This window comes from Phoxinus phoxinus, assembly GCF_949152265.1.
Source record: "Phoxinus phoxinus genome assembly, chromosome: 21".
NCBI lineage: Eukaryota > Metazoa > Chordata > Actinopteri > Cypriniformes > Leuciscidae > Phoxinus > Phoxinus phoxinus.
In genome coordinates this window covers 24,333,512-24,356,889 of record NC_136896.1, presented here as the reverse complement: position 1 = coordinate 24,356,889, position 23,378 = coordinate 24,333,512, and the positions used below count along the sequence as shown (strand labels likewise).

General features: G+C 40.5%; 2 protein-coding genes across 3 annotated transcripts in view; one reads left to right on the top strand and one right to left on the bottom strand.

Moving 5' to 3' along the window:
• Nucleotides 1-12,997, bottom strand: part of slc4a1b (solute carrier family 4 member 1b (Diego blood group)) — a 74,533-nt gene extending 61,536 nt beyond the window's left edge. Inside the window, exon 1 of the mRNA XM_079595789.1 lies at nt 12,994-12,997. The gene's annotated coding sequence lies outside the window, so the exon portion shown is untranslated. The remainder of the gene's footprint in view (nt 1-12,993) is intronic.
• The window catches only part of ngfrb (nerve growth factor receptor b), a 46,585-nt gene extending 25,824 nt beyond the window's left edge, over nt 1-20,761 (top strand). Inside the window, exons 4-6 of one of the 2 annotated variants that reach the window (XM_079595791.1) lie at nt 12,247-12,517; nt 13,664-13,824; nt 16,265-20,761. In XM_079595791.1, coding sequence (XP_079451917.1) covers nt 12,247-12,517; nt 13,664-13,824; nt 16,265-16,593 — 761 coding nt within the window. In that variant the 3' untranslated portion in view covers nt 16,594-20,761. The remainder of the gene's footprint in view (nt 1-12,246; nt 12,518-13,663; nt 13,825-16,264) is intronic. The other variant, XM_079595792.1, reaches the window with a different exon arrangement.
• Nucleotides 20,762-23,378: the final 2,617 nt, after the last annotated feature.

Sequence of the window (23,378 nt, the reverse complement as noted above, 5' to 3'; positions counted from 1 at the left end):
GTCCTTCCAAACCCATAAATCCTTCGTTCATCTTCGTAACACAAATCAAGATATTTCTGATGAAATCTGATGGCTGAGGGAGGGCTCCATTGACAGCTTTTTAATTAACACTCTGAAGGCTCAGAAAGGTAAAGACATCGTTAAAATAGTCCATGTGACTACAGTGGTTCAATCTTAATTTTATGAAACGATGAAAATACTTTTTGTGCGCCAAAACAAAACTAAATAACGCACGTTCACGAGAGCGCCACAACACTGTCAGGATTCCACCTTCACATCACTCTCCATTACCTCCCAGATCATCACTGACTCCTCCCACTCCTTCAATCACCCGTTCACACTCCCCTGATTACTGATTCCCATCACCTGTGACTCATCACCAGTTCCCTTTATAACCCAGCATTCACCTCACCTCCGTTGTCTGATCTCGTCATTACTTGACCACAGACCCACCGTGAACACTCTCCTATGCTAACCCGCTACTTACCCGAGCTTACCTGCATTCCTCCTCGGATCCCATCGTCTCGTCTCAGTCCAGTCATCAAGGCTCCTTCTCTTCAACTCCCTCTCCTGGATCCACACCTGAATACACATCACGGAATCAATCATTCAGCTAAGACTCTCCATATTTGCCATAGACTGTCTCACTTACCATTCCACTGTGTGTCCGCAACTGCATTGTTCAATAAAAGTGTGTTTACAACTTACGTCATCTCTCTCCGTGTTTCAAACCCTGACAGAAGATCAGACCAACAACATGCAATCGGATACACGAGACGCTGTTCCTCACCCAGTGCCCACCGCATCAGCGTCTGCTTCAACCAGTCCATCCCCGGATCCACTTCCGCATTCACCCGCTGCTTCGTTCACTGCCTCTTCCAGTCCCATGGCCAAACCAGCGCCTTACTCCGGCGAGGCGGAGGATTGCAGTGGGTTCCTCCTCCAGGTATCTTTATATTTCACTATGAATGAACAACAATTCCATAATGACGCCGCCCGCGTGGCTTTCATCATCTCGTTACTCACCGGTTCCGCCCTCCAGTGGGCTCAATCTCTTTGGAATTCCAATTCTCCGACCATTCGTGTATGCAAGGATTTTATTCAACACTTTAGGGATGTGTTTGGACAGTCCGTGGCTTCCCTCTCTATCCACGATCAGCTGTTCCATCTAAAACAAGGCCGTTCTTCGGTGACTGAATATTCCCTTCGATTCAGAACCCTCGCTGCTGCTAGTGGATGGAACGAACCCGCTTTGATTACTGCATATCGTCAAGGATTAACTCCGAAGATCCGTCAGCTGGTCGTGGTTTACGATGACGTCATGGGCATAGAAGCGCTTATTCAGAAAACTATCAGAGTCTCTCAACTACTAACTGCTTGTGACGTCAATATACCCACTGCACTTCCTCCGCCCCCGGCGTCCCAACCTGCTCATCTTACTCCTCCAGCACCTATTCCTATGGAAATTGATTCTTCTCGACTAACCCGTTCTGAACGACAACGAAGAATGCAAGCCCATCTCTGTCTATATTGTGCTTCTGACAAACATCTACTCAACAGCTGCCCCATTCGACCTCCGCGCCTTGCGGTAAGCTCAATCTACCATCCTCCTAGCGTTGAACATCTTATCAAAACTCAAGTCCATCTAATAACCCCTAAATTCTGTTTCCCCGTACAAGCCCTCATTGACTCCGGTTCCGCGGGAAACTTCATCTCCTCCCAATGTCTCCAGAAGATGAATCTGAACAAGAAACGACTTGAGTACGATCTCGCTATTCATACCATCCAAGGTAAACCGCTAGGAAGGGGTCGAATCCGTTACAGTTCTCCCATGTTAACTCTGCAGATTGGATGCTTACACACTGAGGAGATCTCTTTTATGGTGCTGGAGGAGTCTACAGCCGAAATCATCCTGGGACGCCCGTGGTTAATACAACATCAACCCCATCTCCACTGGAAGACCGGTGAAATCCTCCAATGGGGTTCGGACTGTCATTCTTCCTGTCTAGTCACTATCACCAAGGTTACCCCTTCTCCGTCATCCGCTGAAATAGAGAGTCCTTCCTCAGAAATGTCTTCGGATATTATCCCTCCATCCTCGTCTGATGTCTCCGAAGTGTCACTGCATTCCACTTCTGTGGAGAGCCCTGAGACTCAACGTCAGTATGAAATTCCAGTGGAGTACCGGGCGTTCCAGGACGTATTTAGTAAGGCGCTGGCCACCAAATTACCACCACATCGACCATGGGACTGCGCAATCGACTTGCTACCCGATCCAACTCTACCTAAGGGCCGTATCTATCCTTTGTCCATCCCGGAACAGAAGGCCATGGAGGAGTACGTAGAAGAGGCATTACAGCAAGAGTTCATCCGACCATCTATCTCCCCTGCCGCTTCGAGCTTCTTCTTCGTGGCCAAGAAGGACGGAGGCTTACGGCCGTGCATCGATTACCGTCAGCTTAACTCTCAGACAGTGAAGTTTCGGTATCCTCTTCCTCTGGTCCCGGCTGCTCTGGAACAGCTCCGAGGCGCCCAAGTCTTCTCCAAGTTAGACCTTCGAAGCGCCTATAACCTCATCCGTATCCGCCACGGAGATGAATGGAAGACCGCCTTCGTGACTCCCTCCGGTCACTATGAATATCAGGTGATGCCCTTCGGACTGTCAAATGCTCCAGCAGTATTCCAGGGGTATATGAATGAGATCCTTCGCCCCTTCCTCAATCGCTTCGTGATCGTCTACATCGACGATATACTTATATACTCATCTTCCCAGGCTGAACATCATCATCATGTCGTTCAAGTGCTCCAGAAACTACGCGAGCATCAGCTTTTCCTCAAACTGGAGAAGTGTGAGTTTAACATCACTACTGTTCATTTCCTCGGTTATATCATCAGCCAAGATGGAATCCAGATGGACCAGAGGAAGGTGGAGACCATTCTAAACTGGCCCTTACCATCTACTGTAAAGGAACTCCAGCGCTTCCTAGGATTTGCCAACTTCTATCGACGTTTCATTCAAGATTACAGTCAACTCAGCTCTCCACTTACCACTGCTCTGAAGGGTCGGCCCAAGTCTCTGTCCTTATCACCTGCGGCTCTACAGGCCTTTCAGTCGCTCAAGGAAGCCTTCTCTTCTGCTCCAATACTCACTCACCCTAATCCTGATCTACCATTCATCGTGGAAGTCGATGCTTCATCCTCAGGAGTGGGGGCCGTTTTGTCTCAGCGGCAGGGGGATCTCTCCGTACTCCATCCATGTGCCTTCTTCTCCAAAAAGCTTGCCCCGGCGGAGTTAAACTACGATATCGGGAATCGTGAGCTACTGGCTATTAAGTTAGCCCTGGAGGAATGGAGACACTGGCTGGAGGGAGCTAACCATCCGTTTGAGGTCATCACGGATCATCGAAACCTGGAGTATCTACGCGAAGCTCGTAGACTAAATCCGAGACAAGCCCGTTGGGCCCTCTTCTTCACTCGATTCGACTTCAAGGTGTCATATCGTCCAGGCAGCAGGAATTGTAGAGCTGATGCTCTTTCCAGAATTCATCAAGTCCCTCACGAAGATAGTGAACCTGTGCCTATCCTCCCTCCAGCCTTATTTCTCAGTCCGATTGTGTGGGACATTGACAATCAGATCCACCAAGAAAACCGTCTCCATCCTGCTCCGCCGGGAGGTCCAGAAGGGAGTATCTTTGTACCGGAACATCTAAGAACTCCTCTTCTGGACTCAGCTCACTCCGTACCGGGCTCTGGACATCCGGGTAGCAAGCGTACCCTCTCGCTTCTCAGTCAACGGTACTGGTGGCCAACCATCTCCGAGGATGTAACAAGGTTCGTCAAGGGTTGTTCAGTCTGCGCCATTGTCAACACCCCGAGGAGACTGCCAGAGGGTAAATTGGTGCCCCTTCCGATTCCTCAGCGTCCTTGGTCCCATATCGGTATCGACTTCATGACCGACCTTCCTCCATCTGATGGTTTCACCACGGTACTTGTAGTCGTTGATCGTTTCTCTAAGGGCTGTAAATTAATCCCTCTACCAGGACTGCCGACTGCTCTGGAAACCGCCGAAGCCCTCTTCCAGGGAGTCTTTCGTAACTTCGGAATCCCGGAGGACATCGTCTCTGACAGAGGTCCCCAATTCATCTCCAGAGTTTGGCGTGCCTTCTTTCAGCTCCTCGGGGTCACTGTCAGTCTCTCTTCCGGCTACCATCCTCAGACCAATGGCCAGACTGAGCGCAAGATCCAGGAAATCGGTCGCTTCCTAAGGACCTACTGCCACCAGTACCAGGACAGCTGGAACCGTTACCTTCCCTGGGCTGAGTATGCTCAAAACTCTCTCCGACAAAGCACCACTGGTCTTACTCCCTTCCAATGCATTCTCGGTTACCAACCTCCTCTGTTCCCCTGGTCTGGGGAGTTATCTGAGGTTCCAGCTGTCGACTTCTGGTTCCAGCAGAGCGAGGGGGTATGGGACTCAGCTCACGTTCATCTCCAACAGGCAATAAGGAGACACAAGACCCAGGCTGATCGTCGAAGACTACCAACTCCCTCTTATCAGCCTGGGCAGAAGGTGTGGTTGTCCACCAGGGACATTCGTCTCAAGTTGCCATGTCGTAAGCTGAGTCCTCGATTCATTGGACCTTTCCCCATCGAGAGGCAGTTGAACGAGGTCACCTACAGACTTACACTCCCAAGGCAGTATCGCATCTCACCATCCTTCCATGTGTCATTGTTAAAACCGTACGTTGACCCTGTCCTTCCTCTTCCTTCAGATGCACCTGCCATTGACGTACCTCCTCCTCCTCCGGTGCCTGTGGAGGATGAGCCCATCTATAGGATCCGTTCCATCTTGGACTCCAGGCGGCGAGGTCCCCGTCTCGAGTACCTCATTGACTGGGAGGATTACGGGCCGGAGGAACGTTCTTGGGTGCTGCGCGACGACGTAATGGATCCCACTCTCCTTTCCCAGTTTCACGAGGAACATCCCAATCGACCAGCACCCAGAGGTCGGGGTAGACCTCGCCGCCGACAGCATCCTTCACAGGCGTCAAGAGCCGCTTCGGGAGGGGGGGGTACTGTCAGGATTCCACCTTCACATCACTCTCCATTACCTCCCAGATCATCACTGACTCCTCCCACTCCTTCAATCACCCGTTCACACTCCCCTGATTACTGATTCCCATCACCTGTGACTCATCACCAGTTCCCTTTATAACCCAGCATTCACCTCACCTCCGTTGTCTGATCTCGTCATTACTTGACCACAGACCCACCGTGAACACTCTCCTATGCTAACCCGCTACTTACCCGAGCTTACCTGCATTCCTCCTCGGATCCCATCGTCTCGTCTCAGTCCAGTCATCAAGGCTCCTTCTCTTCAACTCCCTCTCCTGGATCCACACCTGAATACACATCACGGAATCAATCATTCAGCTAAGACTCTCCATATTTGCCATAGACTGTCTCACTTACCATTCCACTGTGTGTCCGCAACTGCATTGTTCAATAAAAGTGTGTTTACAACTTACGTCATCTCTCTCCGTGTTTCAAACCCTGACAAACACAAGACACGCCCTTTAAATAACAACAAAAAAAGTGCGCCATTGATTTTAGACCAGGTTTTTGTTGATCAATGGCGCAGTCTATTTCAGTTGCCTTAAAATAGCAACGCGCCAACAATATGCCTGAACACACACTGTTTACAGACTAGCACGCCCATGGGCGAACAGATTGGCGCAAATGTACTATTTAAACAACGTGGCGTATAGGACGTGAAAATGATAACTCCATCAGGCTTCGTACTATAAACGTTATATAGTATATAATCAGTACATGTAACGTAACTACGTCATCTTAAAATAAAATGTTACCATGTTAACATTAGGCCTGGGAAGCCTTCATGTTCAAATTTATGTCAAGACAGATTTCATAAAACATTTATGTGTCTAAATACCACTAAGTAATTTGTCTTAGAAAAAGGAAATATTCTTGACTTTTAACGGACAGGAAGCCCTAAAGATCATGAGTGGCAGTGAACAGAATTTATGCATTAGCACTTAATTAAATCAGGTAGTAGGAAGCACTGATTGAGGATCAGATTTCCTTGCCAGTGAGCTTTGACTCTGACCAGTGGATGACATTGTTAACTTACCCTAGACTAGGTTAACTTGGTGATTAAAGGGACAATTAAACTCAGTTGACATGATACAGATCTTACGATTTTCTGGCTTGCTATTAGAACAATAGTGAAAGAAGGATTTGAAAGAGGAAGGAAAAAGTTGTAGCAAAAGATCTGAAAGAAAGGATACACATAACACATAAGATGACTGAAAACAGGAAAGCAGAAGAAAAGACAGATGTGTATCAGGAGACACAGATTTAGTGGCGAGGGGGATAAAGCACATGTACAGAAGCGTTTGTGGTCGATAATAGAGATGGAGTTTCTCAGCTGCACTCTCAGGTTACTCACACTGACCTTTTGTGAGCGGTATCACATTTTGCTGCAGAGAACACGCGCGCACACGAACAACACGCTACATATTCTGCTCTCCTCTCCAGCTTGACAAGGCATGTAGCTGCGTATATTCCCGATAAACATAATGACACAGTCAGATCTCGCTTACTGGAAATACTTTCTCCATACCATCATCTTCTCATTATAGACCTTCTCAATCAAACAGTCATGATTGTGAAAAATAATTATCTGTCTGTGTGTGGGTGTTTTTTTTCTGATTTTGCTGTCACAGGCGTACATGATTACAGTAATGCACACATGCAGACTATTATGCCATAAAATGTGTTAGAATGGAGACTGTGTTTGTCCAGGCCTGTCCTCTTTTGTTGCTGTATGGGATGTTCTGTAACATTATAATGCAACTTTGATGAAAATGGAACACACAGTCAGTGCCATTATCCAAAACACAACTGTCTACACTGGAAGTGACCACAGCCCAATGTTAGGGTGTTCTGGGTGGCTACTAGGCCGTTGCTGGGTGGTTTCTTACACCAAGAATGAAAACAGTAAATTAACAAAGTTTTAAAAATCAGTGTGAGTCTACACCAGAACTAAAACAATAATGATCGGATTGAAAGTGGTGGTGTAGACCTGAAATAATCCGACCACAGGGGGAAAATGAAGCATAAAAACGCTTGATTCTTTCTATTTTCTCAATTGACCCTTCGCAGGGAGCTTGATTGACAGGTGATCTGACCAATCATACTTCGCCATCCGCCATTTTGCCGACAAAGCAGTCTGGAGAGTTAGTAGATGGGAGGATTTGAACTTGAAAAACGGAGTGTACTGACGTCTTTCCGCGGTTAAAACAACATTCCTTCTGATGTTCATTCATGTTTATTTGATGCTAAATGAACTTGAAGGAAGAGATGATCGGTTCATGAGCAGCTTTAACTGATGCTCTACAGCGATCTGTTACAAAACGGTATTTCTTGTTTACATTTCTTGTTTACATTTCTTGACCAAATTTGAAAGGTGAGACTTTGTTTAATATGTTTAATATCAAAAGTAACCGAAAAGTAACCTGGTCTGTCCTGTCTGTCAGCGTGTTGTCAGTGTCCTCTTTGCTCTTTTTTCTCAGTGCTGTGATGAGCTTACATACATGAACATCCGTATATTTATTTGCATCTCATGCCTTACGAAACGGTCAGTGGATGAGACTGGATATTTACAAAATATTTGCTAAAAAGCTCTTCTGAAATAATTGTAAGTTTATAAAGCAAAAAAAAAAAAAGGTGATATGCAATAGCTACGGTGACATTATTGCAGTGACTTAGGGTTAGGGTTAGGTTTAGAGTTAGGGTCAGGGTTAGGTCAGATCATGTCGACTGTGTACTGGGAATGCGCTGAAGTTTTTTTGAAATACATGTAACGCACATGTAACCAATAACTGAAGAGACTCACTTAGTATATCAGTGGTTCTCTACTTTTTTCACTCCAAGACTCCTCATTGTCCACAAAAATATTTGAAGGCCCTACACATTTTTGACATTTGTTGAACATTTTTTTTTAGAGCTTGGTAGCTACATCTATAAAAATGTATATTCATTATAAAATTCATGGAGTTTTACCATTTCATTAATTTATATGACTTTTCCAGGTCTAGAAATCACACTTTCAAAATTAGGCCACCTCATAAATACAGGTTTTGCGAGACTCTGGGAACCCTGCTTCTTCAAAGGAAACCTTGGGGAGGTGAATTAAAATAAAAAATATCTTTATTTTTAGTTGTTTTAGCTTATTTTAAAGCATGTTTTGTCTTATTTTAATTTATCTTGAAATCCCCTTGGAAGTTTCCTGAGGGCCCCGGCCCCCTGGTTGAGAATCAATGTCTTCGTTTTTTTAGATCAACAGTCGATAACTCGTTTTTCATGTAACTGACAAACATATGCTGTGAGGTGCAAACATTTCATTTTTTTTCTGACAGTTACTAATGTTAGAACTATCATCCTCTCTCTCAAGTTATGAAAAATGGCAGATAATTGGGGGATTTTGTGGTTGTAGAGTGAAATGAAACTCTTGTCAAGTGCGTAGGAGGGCATGCAAGGAAAGAAACAGAACATTTTTAACCACAGATCTGAGAGGATGAAAGCAGCGGGGATGTCCCGGAATACCAAACAGTTTTAAATTAGTATTAAATCCATGAAGACACAATGCAAAGTTTCATGATATTTACAGACCTTATCTGTTACTATCAGTGGTGGGTACCGAGCTAACTGAACCGTTATGTTTAATTGACTGATTATTAATGTCTTAAGTCTTTTCAAGTTGATTTTGGTTCAGACTTGACACAATGTGATGATTCACAGATCAGATGTTTGAATGGGTAAGTTGTTTTCTCTGTAACTAGTCCATCTTTGTCTACCAGTTTGATCCATTCAGGTTGATTTGTGGACCGTTTACAATCATGAAAGCCAGTCATTGTCAGGTGGCCAGTATTTATACCTCTGAACATCCGCTGATACGTTTTTTGTGTGTATAAGAACAATATGTAAATGTGCTTCATAGAGACAACAAAAGTATAATAAACTACTAAGAGGGACAGAGCAGAACTGTGTAGATGAGTGAGTCACGTCTTTATGAAGCTGAGGATAACCGGCCGACTAAAGGTCAACCATGCATGAGAGAGATGTGATGGAGAGATAATGGAAGAGAAAGAAAGCAATACGGAGAGGCAGAGGAGTTACAGAGACATGGGTATGGAGGGGGATTGTTTCTTGACAAAGAACATCTCTGTCCATGTTGGTGTCTGGTGTCCCTTCTCCAGTGATTCAATATGTGTGAGTGAGTATGTGCTTATGGACTGGCATATTATCCAGACATTTCAGGAGGAAAGGGAAGCGGATATGAATTGAGAAATTGAATTTCGGGCCTGTTTACCTGCAAACACAATTCAAAGCCTCATAAGATACTCAAATATTGTTTTCAAGACAATACACTAGTGGCATCTGTTAAGGTCGAGATTAGATTGTCATTCACTTCATAGTTCTTTCCCTCATCCGTATAGCCATTAAGTACACAGACTTATACCCTTGTCCGATTTTTAAATACTTTTCTTAGGGATGCTCCGATAATGATTTTTGCAGCCAATACCAATCTTAATCCTGATTGTTCAAGCTGTATATAAGTGATATGTAAAATCATTGTTGGCCATCATTTTTATATTAATTGTATTATAAAATACAACACTACTGAGAAAACCTCAGAAAAAGTGATGCAATTTAATTTATTTATTTAGTGATTATTCATGCTTGACATGATGCCTATTAGAAAGTATATATGTCATAAAATCAAGTTTGGTTTAGTTTTTGATGATCGTCCAGCGCTGTTTCAGCTGTGCACTCCTATTCTATGACGCACAGTAAATCAAGACCTGTCAATCTGAGAGATCAGTCCAATCCAAGTGCGCTCCAGCTGTAAAACAGTGTCCGATTGTTCTCGACACCATGTCCCTTTCCAGCGTTCTCGAGATCCAGTTTCAATTGGTTGCACTTTCAAACGACGTTGGAAAACACTGAATCATGATTGGAACATGATCGGATCCCGGAAGTCCTATAGCTTTGGCCAAGCAGCATGTCGTGTCACTCCGTGAGGATTTTCTCAAGATCTACGCTTCATGTTATGTTGTGTCTGAGCTCGTTTCAATTGAGACAACCTGCTCTAAAAAAGAATTTTTGAAGTTACAAAGCAGAAAGCCTTATCTGTATACTGTTTACATGTGCGTCAGCGGCAACTTTTTACAGTTCTACCAATTTACTACCAATAGAATGTGATTATCGGCCGATGCAGCCAATCGATCTGAGCATCCCTAACTTATTTGCTTCAAAGCAAAATTTGTCATGCTGTGTTTCACCTCGTACCTGGTTGATTTGATTAATGGCTTATAACTCTTTAACACAGACTTTTTTAAGATTCCTATGGAAGTGTTTTTTAGTTCAAGTGGTTTTTATTGTCGTTCAGTCATATACAGTAGTACAGTACACTACGAAACGAGACCACGTTCCTCTAGGACCATGGTGCTACATAAAAACAACATAGAACAATCACAAAATCACATGAGACTACACAGACTAGATAAAAGTTCCTCCATAAAAAAAAGTTCCTCCATCTGGAAACTTCCAGAGCCAAGGCCACTCAAAAAGTGGGTTGCACTATATTAGCAACTGGCTAGAACTACCCCACAACACCCTAGCAACCACATGCTTCTAACTTAAAACAATACAATTTTGAAGAAAATATTCTTAAGTAAATTGTTACATTCCATTCCATGCAACAATATAGTTTCAAAACTATTCCTACAGAATTTTGTTCTACTTATGTTTCATGAATGAGGTCAATTACTATGCTGGCCACAAAACAAGCTCACATGCCCAAAATTTCCTCCAAAATGTTTCATGCTGCACTACTTTGATCAATAAATCCATACCCATCATTCCCTAGAGCATGGCCCTTCCCCCAAACCAAACCCCAAATGACCCCCCCATCCCCCTACAGCCAGAATATCTAATGATCTCCAATGTGTCTGTCCATCTGTCTATGGTATAACTTACACCACACACACGCACACACACACACACACACACACACACACACACACACACACACACACACACACACACACACACACACACACACACACACACACACACACACACACACACACACACACACACACACACACACACACACACACACACACACACACACACACACACACAGAGAGAGAGAGAGAGTAGCCCTGGGCGAGGCCTGTCCTACTTGGGCTGAACTTATACCTCTCCAATCTAATCATAGTCTCCTGCACTATCTGAGTGTCCATTAGTTTTGACTCAGGACAAAGCCTGTTTATTACGGCCCCCAATTGAATCAATGATAATCCAATCAAAAAAATCATTTTTTAGCTTGCCGGCGAACAGAGCTGACAGGGCCAAGACAAAGCAGTCTTAGTTCTAATGTGCTTTTACTCAATTTTACAATATTCTCTGGGCTGTTTTTGTGTCTTCTATTTTGGATTCGTTTTAGTGACTGACAACCTAGACAGAATCTCTAAACTTTTTCCACAAATGTATTACTACACATTTTAGTAGAACTTTTATCAGACAAACAATTTAGCCAAAATATTAAGTAATCAATCATGCAGGGGATGTGTAGAACTTTCAGTGGAAAGTTTTCCAATTCTGTGGAAATGAGCAGTGGGCACAGATTCCATGTATAGTCCAGCTAATGCTGTAACTAACTTGACCCTATAAAGGAATAGTTTTGTGGAACACATAAGAAGATATTTTGAAGAATTAACTGTTTATATCCATACAATGAAAGTCAATGGGGTCCAACATTTTTCTAAATGTCTTCTTTGGTGCATACATTTTAGAACAACATGAGGGTGAGTAAACAATGAAAGACATGAATTATCCCTTTAAATTACTAACTTAAACAACCAAACTTATTCAAGTAGAACTTTATATATATATATATACACAGTATGTGCAATATTTCATCTTTTATGTAAATTGCGGTATTGAATTGCATGAATGCAGCCCTAGTATCGCGGTTGACTCAATCCTTTCCTGGCTTATTGTGGCTCATTTGGAATGGCAACTACATGATTTTATATGCACTTTTAATTTGCTTAATACACCTTTTATGCCATTTCACATACTTATACAGCTTTTTAGCAACTAACAGATTTTGTAAATGTCTTTTTCTTTGTCTTTGTCCCTTTCATCCAACAGAGGTAGATACTCCTAACAGCTCAACCTCTCCTTCTCCTCCTCCTCTCCCATATGTTACACCTGCACCTTCCCTTTCTACTTTTTGTACTCCTGCTCCATCAGTTGTCTCGTATACGGACAAGTCTCCACCCATCAGTCCTACGGAGAGCGTGACCACGGCTGACCCTGGGCTGAAGAGACTCCATGGGCTGAGTGACAACCTCATTCCCATCTACACCTCCATACTGGCTGCAGTGCTGCTGGGCCTGGTGGCCTTCATCATCTTTAAACGGTGAGGAGGATCGGAATTATTCTCTCCCCGTGATGTTTTTTATCTCCACTCAAAAAGCACAGTGCTATGTAGGCTTTAGTTCAGCTATTTTTATAAAGGAAAAAAAGGAACAAAACGCTTCTAGGCTGTTTTTCCATCTGATCCATCACGAGTGCATTGTTTATTGTGTGGGGTAAAACAAAGCCAGATTTCAATTCTGATTGGATGAAGCACATCACCTTAAGTGAATATGGCAATATAATAATGCAATTTAAAAAAATAAAATAAATATCAGTTTTCGCAGACTGATAACAAAATAGAAAAAATTAAAAGAAGGCCGTTTTCTGAGCAGACACAGATGGAAGTTGTGGAGGAAGGGGTCATCAAATATTAAAAGCACTGCTGGAGGGTAACATTGACCCGCTTTGGTTCCTTTAGTTTAGGGTGTGAACATCCTGGTGCTTTCAAATCATTGCTTGTTTGGGTGGTCCTACTTCTCAATTTCTGGCTCAACCTATGGGGTGTGTTCGGGCGGGACTAGATTGTCTGAAGAATGGCAGAAAGTTGAAGAGTTAGGGTTAGGGTGCAGAAATGTCAGAGTTTAGGATAGAAGTGAATACTGGTTAGGGTTTGGGGTGGTACTCGGTGTGTTTCGACCAGAGGAACCAGGGTCTAAATGAAGTTCCGGGTAAAAATTTCCACCTCAGAAAGACCTGCTCACGAGGTAGTACTTTTTCAAAGTTCAGGAACTTTCGGGGTGGGACTTGGGCGCTGAACATCCTGATTGGTTGAGTTCACGCAGCATTTTGATTGGTTGACTCCATGCAGCATTTTATTTCAACCACCATTTTTAAAAATATGTCGCGTTATGTGGAGTAAGACTCAAGAGTTGATTGCTATTAGAATCAACAATGGAGTTGAAAAAATATGACCGATAGACTGACGACGAGGTTTAGGCTTTATTAAGCTTATATGCAGAGGACGAAATCCAGCGGGAACTGGACAGTTGGGCGCAGTCATACGTAACAGGACTAATTTGCATAATCTTCACGGTACTGCAGAACGCGATGGAATCGCAGACAGCAACAGGTTCCTGGGACAAATTGTTCCGGGTAATTTCGCCATTTGATAATAAAAGCTTCTGATGTTTGCCTTGATGTCTTTCAGGTGGAACAGTTGTAAGCAGAATAAGCAAGGAGCCAATAACAGAGCGTGCAGTGCAAACCCCAGTCAGACTCCTTCTCCTGAGGGAGAGAAACTCCACAGTGACAGCGGCATCTCAGTGGACAGTCAGAGCCTGCAGGAGGGCCAGGGGCCTCCACATACAGGTACAAACTTTTAGGTCAGGGTTCAGCAACCTATGGTAATTGCTGGCAAGTGAGCAAAAGCGAGAGAGGTGTATGTTTTTTATTTAGATAAAGCACCTTGCATCTGCATACAGATCTATATTGTGAGGAAATCATTTCTCAGAGTAACACAGCTTGTTTTATTAAAGCTGCAGTCCGTAGCTTTTCCTCTTTGTTTCTCTGTTTGAAATCTGCAATTGCAGTCATTCACGGAATTATCAACTTTACGCGAGTTGCGCCTCGGCATGGCACAGCGCGGATGAATCCAATGTTTTGAAGAGAATGTGCGGCTGTATATTATGTCACCGCGCGGTGTGGATACTGTCATTCAGAATCACAGATTCTACTTTTTGGAAGTATGACCAACATAATAATTTTCATGGGAAAATGTCATCTGAAGTCAGTAACATCCACTTTTGTTCTGACCAACTAAGGGGAAATATAACGATCGCTTATCATATCACGTCAAACCGTGCAAATTATACTTTGTTGTCAAATTGTTAATGTTAACAACATCAGCATTGCGTGACTACATGTATTTCAGTAGCCCACTCCGTAATTGAATGAATTAAGCGAACAAGAGCGCTACTGTTACATAATTGAACCGCTGAAATTTCTTACCTGTCCAGCTGAAAAAAAGCCATCTCTGCGTTCGTTCTGAACCCCTTCAAAACATGGAGTTCACGCCACCTTTTAAAAGCCCTTCCGATATTTATCATTGTTTTTCGCATGGGCCCGTTTGCAGTCTCTTTTTTCTGTAGCCACTCCGAAGTCTCTTTACAATGGGTGAATCTCCAGTTGTGTCATTGGTGATTGTTGTTAGATACTTTTGAACACTGGCTGGTTATGTACTTGCTCAAAATTTTATTTTGGATAATTTTTAACCCAAAAAAGCTCCGGACAGCAGCTTTAAGTTAGGAGCTACTATTAAAGCGTGAGAATTTTACTGCGCAAGTCTATGAAACCGGACCGCTCTGACAAACCATTAGTGCGACCACTGCACATCACGAGCCACTGAAAGCATTACACAGTGCCTGACAATAGATGTATCAACAAGTTAAGTCCCTTTGAGTGCTTATTGTACCTTTAGTACAATAAAAAGAAGTTAATGCTATAAATTTCAGAGATATTCAACTAATATAGAGTCCTATTAAACATAATGATGTTGAATGAGGCATTTATATTGCGCTTTCATATGTACTACTTTACACCGAAAGCGCTTTACAATCATATCAGAGGATCTCTCCTCAACCACCACCATTGTGCAGCATCCACTTGGATGATGTGACGGCAGCCACAGTACAACAGCGCCAGTGCGCTCACCTCACACCAGATATCGGTGGAGAGGAGAGAGAGGGATAGAGCCAATTCAATAGAAGAGGATTATTAGGAGGCCATGATGGACAGAGGCCAATGGGTGCAATGTGGCCAGGACACCGGGGTTACACCCCTACTCTTTACGAGAAATGCCATGGGATTTTTAATGACCACAGAGAGTCAGGACCTCGGTTTTTACGTCTCATCTGAAGGACTGATGTTGATGTGCAAACACCGTTGTAGTGGGGTTCAGTAGGGTCACATTGGAAATCTGTTATTCAAAGATTAATTTAAACCTGAAAACAAAATCACTTGTAGTATTACAATTTTAAATTTTATGGAAAATTGCTTTATGGTTTTGCGCTATTTATTTATTTATTTATTTTTAGGTAACTAATCAAATAAGCACGATTTGTCATAACATCAGGTTTCAACTTTAAAGCGTGTTAATCTTTCAATTAACACATTTATGAACTTTTAAAATATGGTTATGTATATTGTATTTAACTTAAAAAATGCACTCATGACAAAAAATTTGCAGACCTCAGGCTTAGGCCATCATAATACATACATATAGTATATAGACAGTTTTTCTTCCTCCTGAAACCACCCACATGGCAACAAACCAATGAAAAGACAAAACAATAATGATAACATAACAATATGATAAGCTGTTGTCGATCCGCTCCCCTAAATCCCTCTGTAACTGGCACAGAAAATTACAGTCGCTTTGCAAATAAATAATTTACGGACAGTTACATGTGTATCCCCAACATTTTATTATGTAAGCTTTATGTTACACCTGAAATGACAAGGGACTTTAATGTTAATTTGAATTAGCCAGTCCCTGTACTGTTTCTCTCAAATGACTTGCGAATACTGAGCATTCATAGCTTATATGGACTGCACACCACACTCCAGCTGGATAGTTTGGTATGTTAATGGATATGACAATGTTAATGTATTTGGCCTTGACGGACTAGATCTGCTACTCTGCTGCTGCTGTTACTACTGCTGTTGCAGAGCAAGTACGGAGAAATGCTTCTTTGTAGTCTTGTTTTAACTATATTAATCCTGATGGCTAAATGTATTCTCTTTGTTTTAGTGGTCAAGATAGATGGAAGTTCAGCCCTGCCCTTGCCCTTACACACACGGGAGGAGGTTGAGAAACTGCTAAATTGTACCTGTGAAGGGGAGGAGTCAGGAGCCAACGAGGAAACCGATTGGTGCAGTCTGGCAGGGCTACTTGGATACAAAGAAGAACACATTGCTAATTTCAAGCAGGAAGAGAGGCCCATCCAGGCCCTTCTGTCTCATTGGGCGAGCCAGGATTCGGCTAATATCGATACGCTTTGTACAGCACTGAAGAAGATCAATAGGGAGGATATTGCGCAGAGCATCACTGTCAAACCAACTGCTACATCCACCGTATGAGAGAACAAACACGCGCGCTCCCAAATACACACCTTACATTGCCTTCAGCATACTTCGTTGTTGATGTATCACTGGTGAAGTTGTATCACTATATCCTTAACTTTAGGCTGTAAACTCAAGTGCCGTTTCCCTTTAAACCCTCGATTATGACCAAACTATGTGCAAAGAATGCACTGTTATCTAAATATTGTTTGCATGTTCCTTTAATTTGAGGAAAGCCATATGGACTTAAACATGGATATTAATTTCCTGAAGATATTCAGGATATATGACTCAAAATCATTCATTTTACACTAAACACATTTCAATACATCAAATATACAAACTACACACCACATCCAACTTTATCCTACCAATAATTACTCTTAATAAGTTCATTTTTTTTAGCATTCTACAATTCCATTTGTCTGCCTCTATACAGTATAGAAACTGCTATAACAACCATAACGCATATGCTAATATGTCAAATGTGGCCAGTTCAGTCATTTGCTAAGTGTACCATATCCACTGATTATATCGCATCGAGCTTGACCCCTCATGTACACAGTTGATGTTGTGCTCCTGTGCTTTAAATACAAACAGAAGGACCAGTCATAGAAAAATGACAAAGACAAATCACAATGCTCAATATGGAGGCTGTGGAATTTTTTTCTAGAATTTTTTTTTTATATGTGAGCTAAAGAAAGCTAGATTTATTATGCCATTGTTGTCAGTTTATTGCTGATTTGATTGTAAACTATACCATGAACCACGATTTACTACTTGCTATTGTTAGTGCCAGGTAGTATTAGGTGTCGCGGTTTGGTTGGAAGGCAAGAAGAGTTGAGGTGAGGATGTAAACTCTAGCGATATAATTATTAAATGAGAACAAAAAGCACTCTTGAACACATGAGAACAGGAACACTGGAAACCCACAGGAGCAAACCAATACATTGAAAAGATCAGACAAAAGGGAACTAAAACACAGGTCTATCCACCTTTTCCTTACGCCCCATGACGTTTTGCACGAATTATGGGAGAACCTACATTTTAAAGCATCCGTGTGAAAACAAACCGGGAATGAATCGTGAGGATTTGCGGAGAAAAACAAAAGATTCTTTGTGCATTCCAGTGAATTATTCATGGGATGAATTGTAAATTAAATTAGGAGAACAGACCGCAAATGCACAGTATATGTTGTCTTTTTTCAGAGGAATACAAAGGTAAAACAGAAAAAGAAATCAGGAGGAAAATAATTCAGTGACTGAAAATAACTCTTGCCATAGATATTCTTGATATACCATGTCACATTAAAATACCAAGCATTAGGTTATTCTCCTGACATCTGAAAATAGAACATGAAGGAAATTTCACAGCTCGTTCAGTCAAACTGACAGAAAAGCATTATTTGTAGCGCAACCTTATGATTTGAAATTATTAGTTTCAGTCTTTTTGAGTGGAACTTCCCCAAACCAGAAGTGCCTTCCATCTAAAACGCAGTAGGCTTATTAGGAAAAAGGTGGATATAAATAGAATAAACAAGCAACTAAACAAGACACAGGTGAACATAATCAGAAACTATATAGAAACAAATGAGAACCTAATGAGAATTCATGACAACCAAGAAAAAAGGAACTAAACATAGGAACTACAGGAACCGTGGAGTGAAATGAAAATCAAAATAAGTCCTTGAACAAACATTAACAAAATTAGACTAGACAGTAGGGAGTTGTGACTCTGATGCCAGATGACAGGAAGGATGTTGAATTTAGTTCAAAACATTGGTAATAAATAATCTTATTCCAAATATAAATTAGATCTGTACAGTTTCTGAAGATTTCTTTGGCTAGGTCTTGATATGGCTTGGGTCCTCCAATTGAAAACTGTAAGTCCAAATTCTATGTCTAAATTATAGCAAAAAGTCTTGATTGATGTGTAATTTATGCCGAAGTTTGTTCAGACATCTTACTCAAAGTGATGGCGGCATAAACAGACACCACTTAAGTATGTTCATTGTATGATGTCTGCATCTTTATGGGCAGGTGACTCAGAACATTCTAGAATTAATAAGCAGGAGGTTTTGTCGTCCTGGTGGTCCGGCTGAAAGATGATAGTGGTTTCTTTTTCTCTTTTACTTTTTTACTTTTTTCTTTATTACAGCGGTAACCAGACACTGGTCACTACCTGGCTCAGGTCATCACCATGACAAAAGCACTTGGCCATGCAGTCTGTGACCCAGATAGAAAAATGTTAAAGACACAAGACACAAATACACCCATAAACACAGAACAAAGAAACAAGCTTCCCTGTAAAATTAACCACTGACTGATATGACCGTCAAGGGTGATTACACGAGACTCTTTTGAAGGCATGGGTTCCCACGGTCATGGAAAACCTGGCTGTATCAGGGAATTGTAAAAAGTGGATTGGTCGTTGATTGGTCAGAAGTGTGGTGAAAAACTCAAATATCTTTTGTGTTTATTATTCAGCAACATGTTAATGGATACTGTACCAAGAATTGAAGTGATCCTATGTAACTTTTTGTGTTTGCAACTGATAAATTTGGTTCAAATACTGAAGTTGGTGATACAGTGCTTTTTTTGATGACAAGTAAATCAATTCAAAAGAAATCTCCAGGGATTTATAATTTCTCAGGGTTTGTGTGGAGATTTGCCCATCTGTCAATGTTCGATGTTGTTATGTCTTCAGTACCAGTGGCCTTATAATGGAGTGTTATGGAAGCACCATCTGAAGTTAACTTCAGCACAGACATTTGGACTCAAAGAGCTTTTTTACAGGTATGGAAGAAGGTCAGTTTGAGAGGGGAGAAATGTTGGATTTACTTGTTATATAGAATATATGAAACATTAAAATTCTGTAGCTGCATGATTGTCAGTATTCATAGATTCTTATGACGTCCATTCAGTTTGAAAAGCAATGCAGCTGCGTACATTATTAATATTTTTGAATATTAAAAACTGATTAACTTTTTTGGCTATACAGTTTTGGAAAACTTCAAACATACTGTAATTTGTATCGTAAAATGAAGGCATTCTCCATTTCTGGATGTGAATTTTTTCTCTTTTTAATTCATTTTAAATCTCTTTTTTTTTTTTTTGTAGCACTTACAACGTATAATATACATTTTGTATAACAAATGCCTGAGATTAATATCAGGTCAGTGTTGTTTTTGTTCTGTTTAGTATGTACATAATTTTGCTTTGTGTATGATAACTGCTTTCATTTTGTCTTTATTCATAGCCTCAGAGGCTTGTTATTGGTTATTTTTTTCATGTTAAATATAAGCCAATCCTGAAACCACAAACCCAACAAGCTCAAAGAAAGTCACATGATTTCCCATTACTTCCTCAACATTTGCCTTTATATTGTTTTGCCAATTTTGTCTTGTATAACATCATGTTTATTATTTGACAAACATGGAGTTTTGGTTTAAATTTATTTGCAGATTGATTTTTACACAATATCAGAGTACATATCTCTGAGACGGTCTAATGTTCTAATGTGGTACATTGCTCTCTGACAATCAATTAAAAACATACTTGTATAGTTGCTGGAATATGGAGTTGATCAGGAACCAGTAATACCCAGAGACTGAATCTTGCACTTGGTGGAGGAGCTTTGTGAGATGAGTGTGAGGAGCATGAGGGTCAACACAGGTTGTGTTGGGCTTATTTGGACACAGGTTCTGCAAGAAGAAACAATACTGAATGTTACTTGTATTTACTGTTATGTACACTGTATCATATAAATATGAATTTACTAGAATTCATAAAGTAGGTTTAATGCAGTTACTATTACAAACAAGAAATAATAAACTAAATAAGATTGCAACTGTACATTTGTCTGATTTTTCCCCCCACAAATATGCAACCAATTTAACGTTTAAATAAACGTTTCCTTAAAAAGTTAAAAGTGTTAACATTTATTTAAAATGACCTGATCATGCTGTAAATTTTCACGTATCAGGTCGTTGGGTAACAGGGATTTATTTTGATGAATTTCACTGGTGTTTCAGGCCTCCTAACACTATTGAGTTCATTTGACTAGTTCTCACATCTGCACAAATGTCTCGGAGGATTTGGGGTATTAGGGAAACTGTTGACACAACGGATGTCTTATCCCCCCTGTGATGTTCAGTTCTGGGCCAATAAACAGACCGTCATTGAAGCAAGCATTCCTCTGTGTGTGTGTGTGTGTGTGTGTGTGTGTGTGTGTGTGTGTGTGTGCGTGTGTGTGTGTGCGCGCGCGTCTTTTTGCGTGTCACCGTGGGGACCTTAAATTGAGGTCCACGTGAAGAAACAAGCTTATAAATCATATACGTTTTCATTTCAGTTTTTTATTTTTATGTAAAAATGCAGAATGTGTTCTGTGATGGTAGGTTTAGGTTAGTGTAAAGGGATATACAGTTGTACAGTTGTACAGACTTGCGTAGGGCTTGAGTAGGCCTACATCTTTATAATTTCATAGTTACTTCTATTGTCTTTGAAATAGGGGTTAACGTGTACTAATTAGTATATTTTAGATAAGTATATTTAGTATATTTTAGTTTACCACAGAGTGCACTGACAAGCATTTGTGGTAAACTAAACACTGACAAGCATTTGTGGTAAACTAAAATATACTTTAATGTAATTTTTTCGTGAAACTTGTATGTCATTTAAATATATTTGTAATTGTAAATTATGTAAATTGAGTAGGCCTACATTTAAGATATATATATATATACTTTAAATGTAATATTGAATAACACCCATACAGTTAAAAAATTATAATCAAGTACTTTACATGTGCTCTAGAATGTTAGTCAACACACCAAAATAAGTGTCTTCTTTAAAGCATGATAAAGGAATGGATAATTAAAACATAATGATTTAAAATGTACTTTAAAATGTAATTTGACATAGACCTACTCAAATTTCACTAGTATATTATCTGCAAGTGCATTTAAAAAAAACAACATACTTTTAAGATTTGAAGTCCACTACAAGTGCACATTCAATACACTTAAACACACTTCTTTTTCACAAGTGTCACTCTAAACCTACAGTATGTTGTTTTTTAGTAGAAGTAAAATGACTAATTAAGTAGAATTACTGAAGAAACTTCACACAGCTCCAAATGACCACATACAATGGTCACTCTCACAAAACACATCAAATAGGCCATTGTAAGAGATTAAAAGCTTACTTATTTTTATTTGTAGTGTTCTGGAACTATTCCGCTTTTCTGTGTTATTTTCTAAACCTAAAATAAAATAATCAGTATAGGCCTACAATAAAAAAAAAAATTATAGAAAGATATTGCGAACAACAGTTTATAATCATTTACTGCGCTGTTATTGTGCAATATCCTAATACAGAAACCTATTTTTTCATGGCATGTAAAAAAAAAAAAAAAAAAAAAACTGTGACTGATGGCTTTATACATCAGTCAAGCATTCTCTTCTTGTCTAAAGGGTTGATTCTTGGCCAGAATGACCTCCAGTGTGGACCAGACTCTATGCGGATAGATATATCTGCTGATTAAAGCCTGGATACGTTTCCAAGCTCCATATCACTTTTTTATTTTTTCCTTCGTAGACAAATAAACATGTGGTGCCCATGCCATGAAGTGCTCTGGAAGGCATTTTACTGAATGGGAGAGGAATGTGTGTTTGTCTTTGTTTGTTTCTGCTCATACTTCTCTTTGAGCAAAATAATCAGCATCTCTCGGCTCCTGGCGCAGCATGTGCACAGTCAAATGGTTCTGAAGTGCAATTAAATGAATGTGGTTACAGACCAAACAATAAAACGGTTAATTGTGCATTAACCCTCTGGATTTCCTGCTCTGCCAACCAGTGTTTGCTACAACTCGGGCCTCATAAAATGTTCATTGATTCAATAATAAGAGGGAGGAATATTCTAATCATGACTGAACTTCTCTTGTCTGTTATTTAAAATAAAGCTGTAATGGAAACAATATAGATGTGTGCTTAAATCTTTGGGAAATTATAGTATGTGTGTTTCATATATTCTGGCACCAGTGCAGACACTGTTTAGCAGATGCTGGAGATTTTTCTCATCTTCAAGTTCCTCTTGACTTACAGTTCTTAATAACATTTCAGAAAATGGAAGCTGCAATCAGGAAGTGTTTAATATTTTTTTTATAGCCTTTCACTTTAAGTTCCCTTTTTTGACGTCCATTTCAAAATTACATTTTAGTCTGGAAACTTCAGACTAACTGCAGGAAGCACTTAGATTTCTTTTTATAGCTTTCCCGATTCAAAGATTAAATTTTTCTTCAATTTCTGATCCGCAAAAGAGTTAAGGTCTAAAGAGACTGAGGTTTTGTGTGTGTGTGTGTGTGTGTGTGTGTGTGTGTGTGTGTGTGTGTGTGTGTGTGTGTGTGTGTGTGTGTGTGTCGTGATATTTTAATTTCAATAAAAGCAAATGTACTAATACTTGGGGATATACTTTTGGGGACATGGAGTTTGACTGATAACATTTAAAAAGATAAAAAATTAAAAATGTATTTTGCATTACACAATAACTCAACAAAATTATTGAAATTCAATATCATGTTTATCACATCTATCGAAAATAGTTTCTGCAACGAAAAATAAAAATATACAAAAGGTAATTGAGACTTTTTATTTGACAATTCTGACTTTATTTTTAGTTTATAACTCACAATTGCAAGAAAAGTAAGAATTGTGAGATATATATCATATATCATATCATATCATATCATATCATATATATTTTAGTAATATAACAGATCAACAGGCCAAAATGACATTTGAGTCA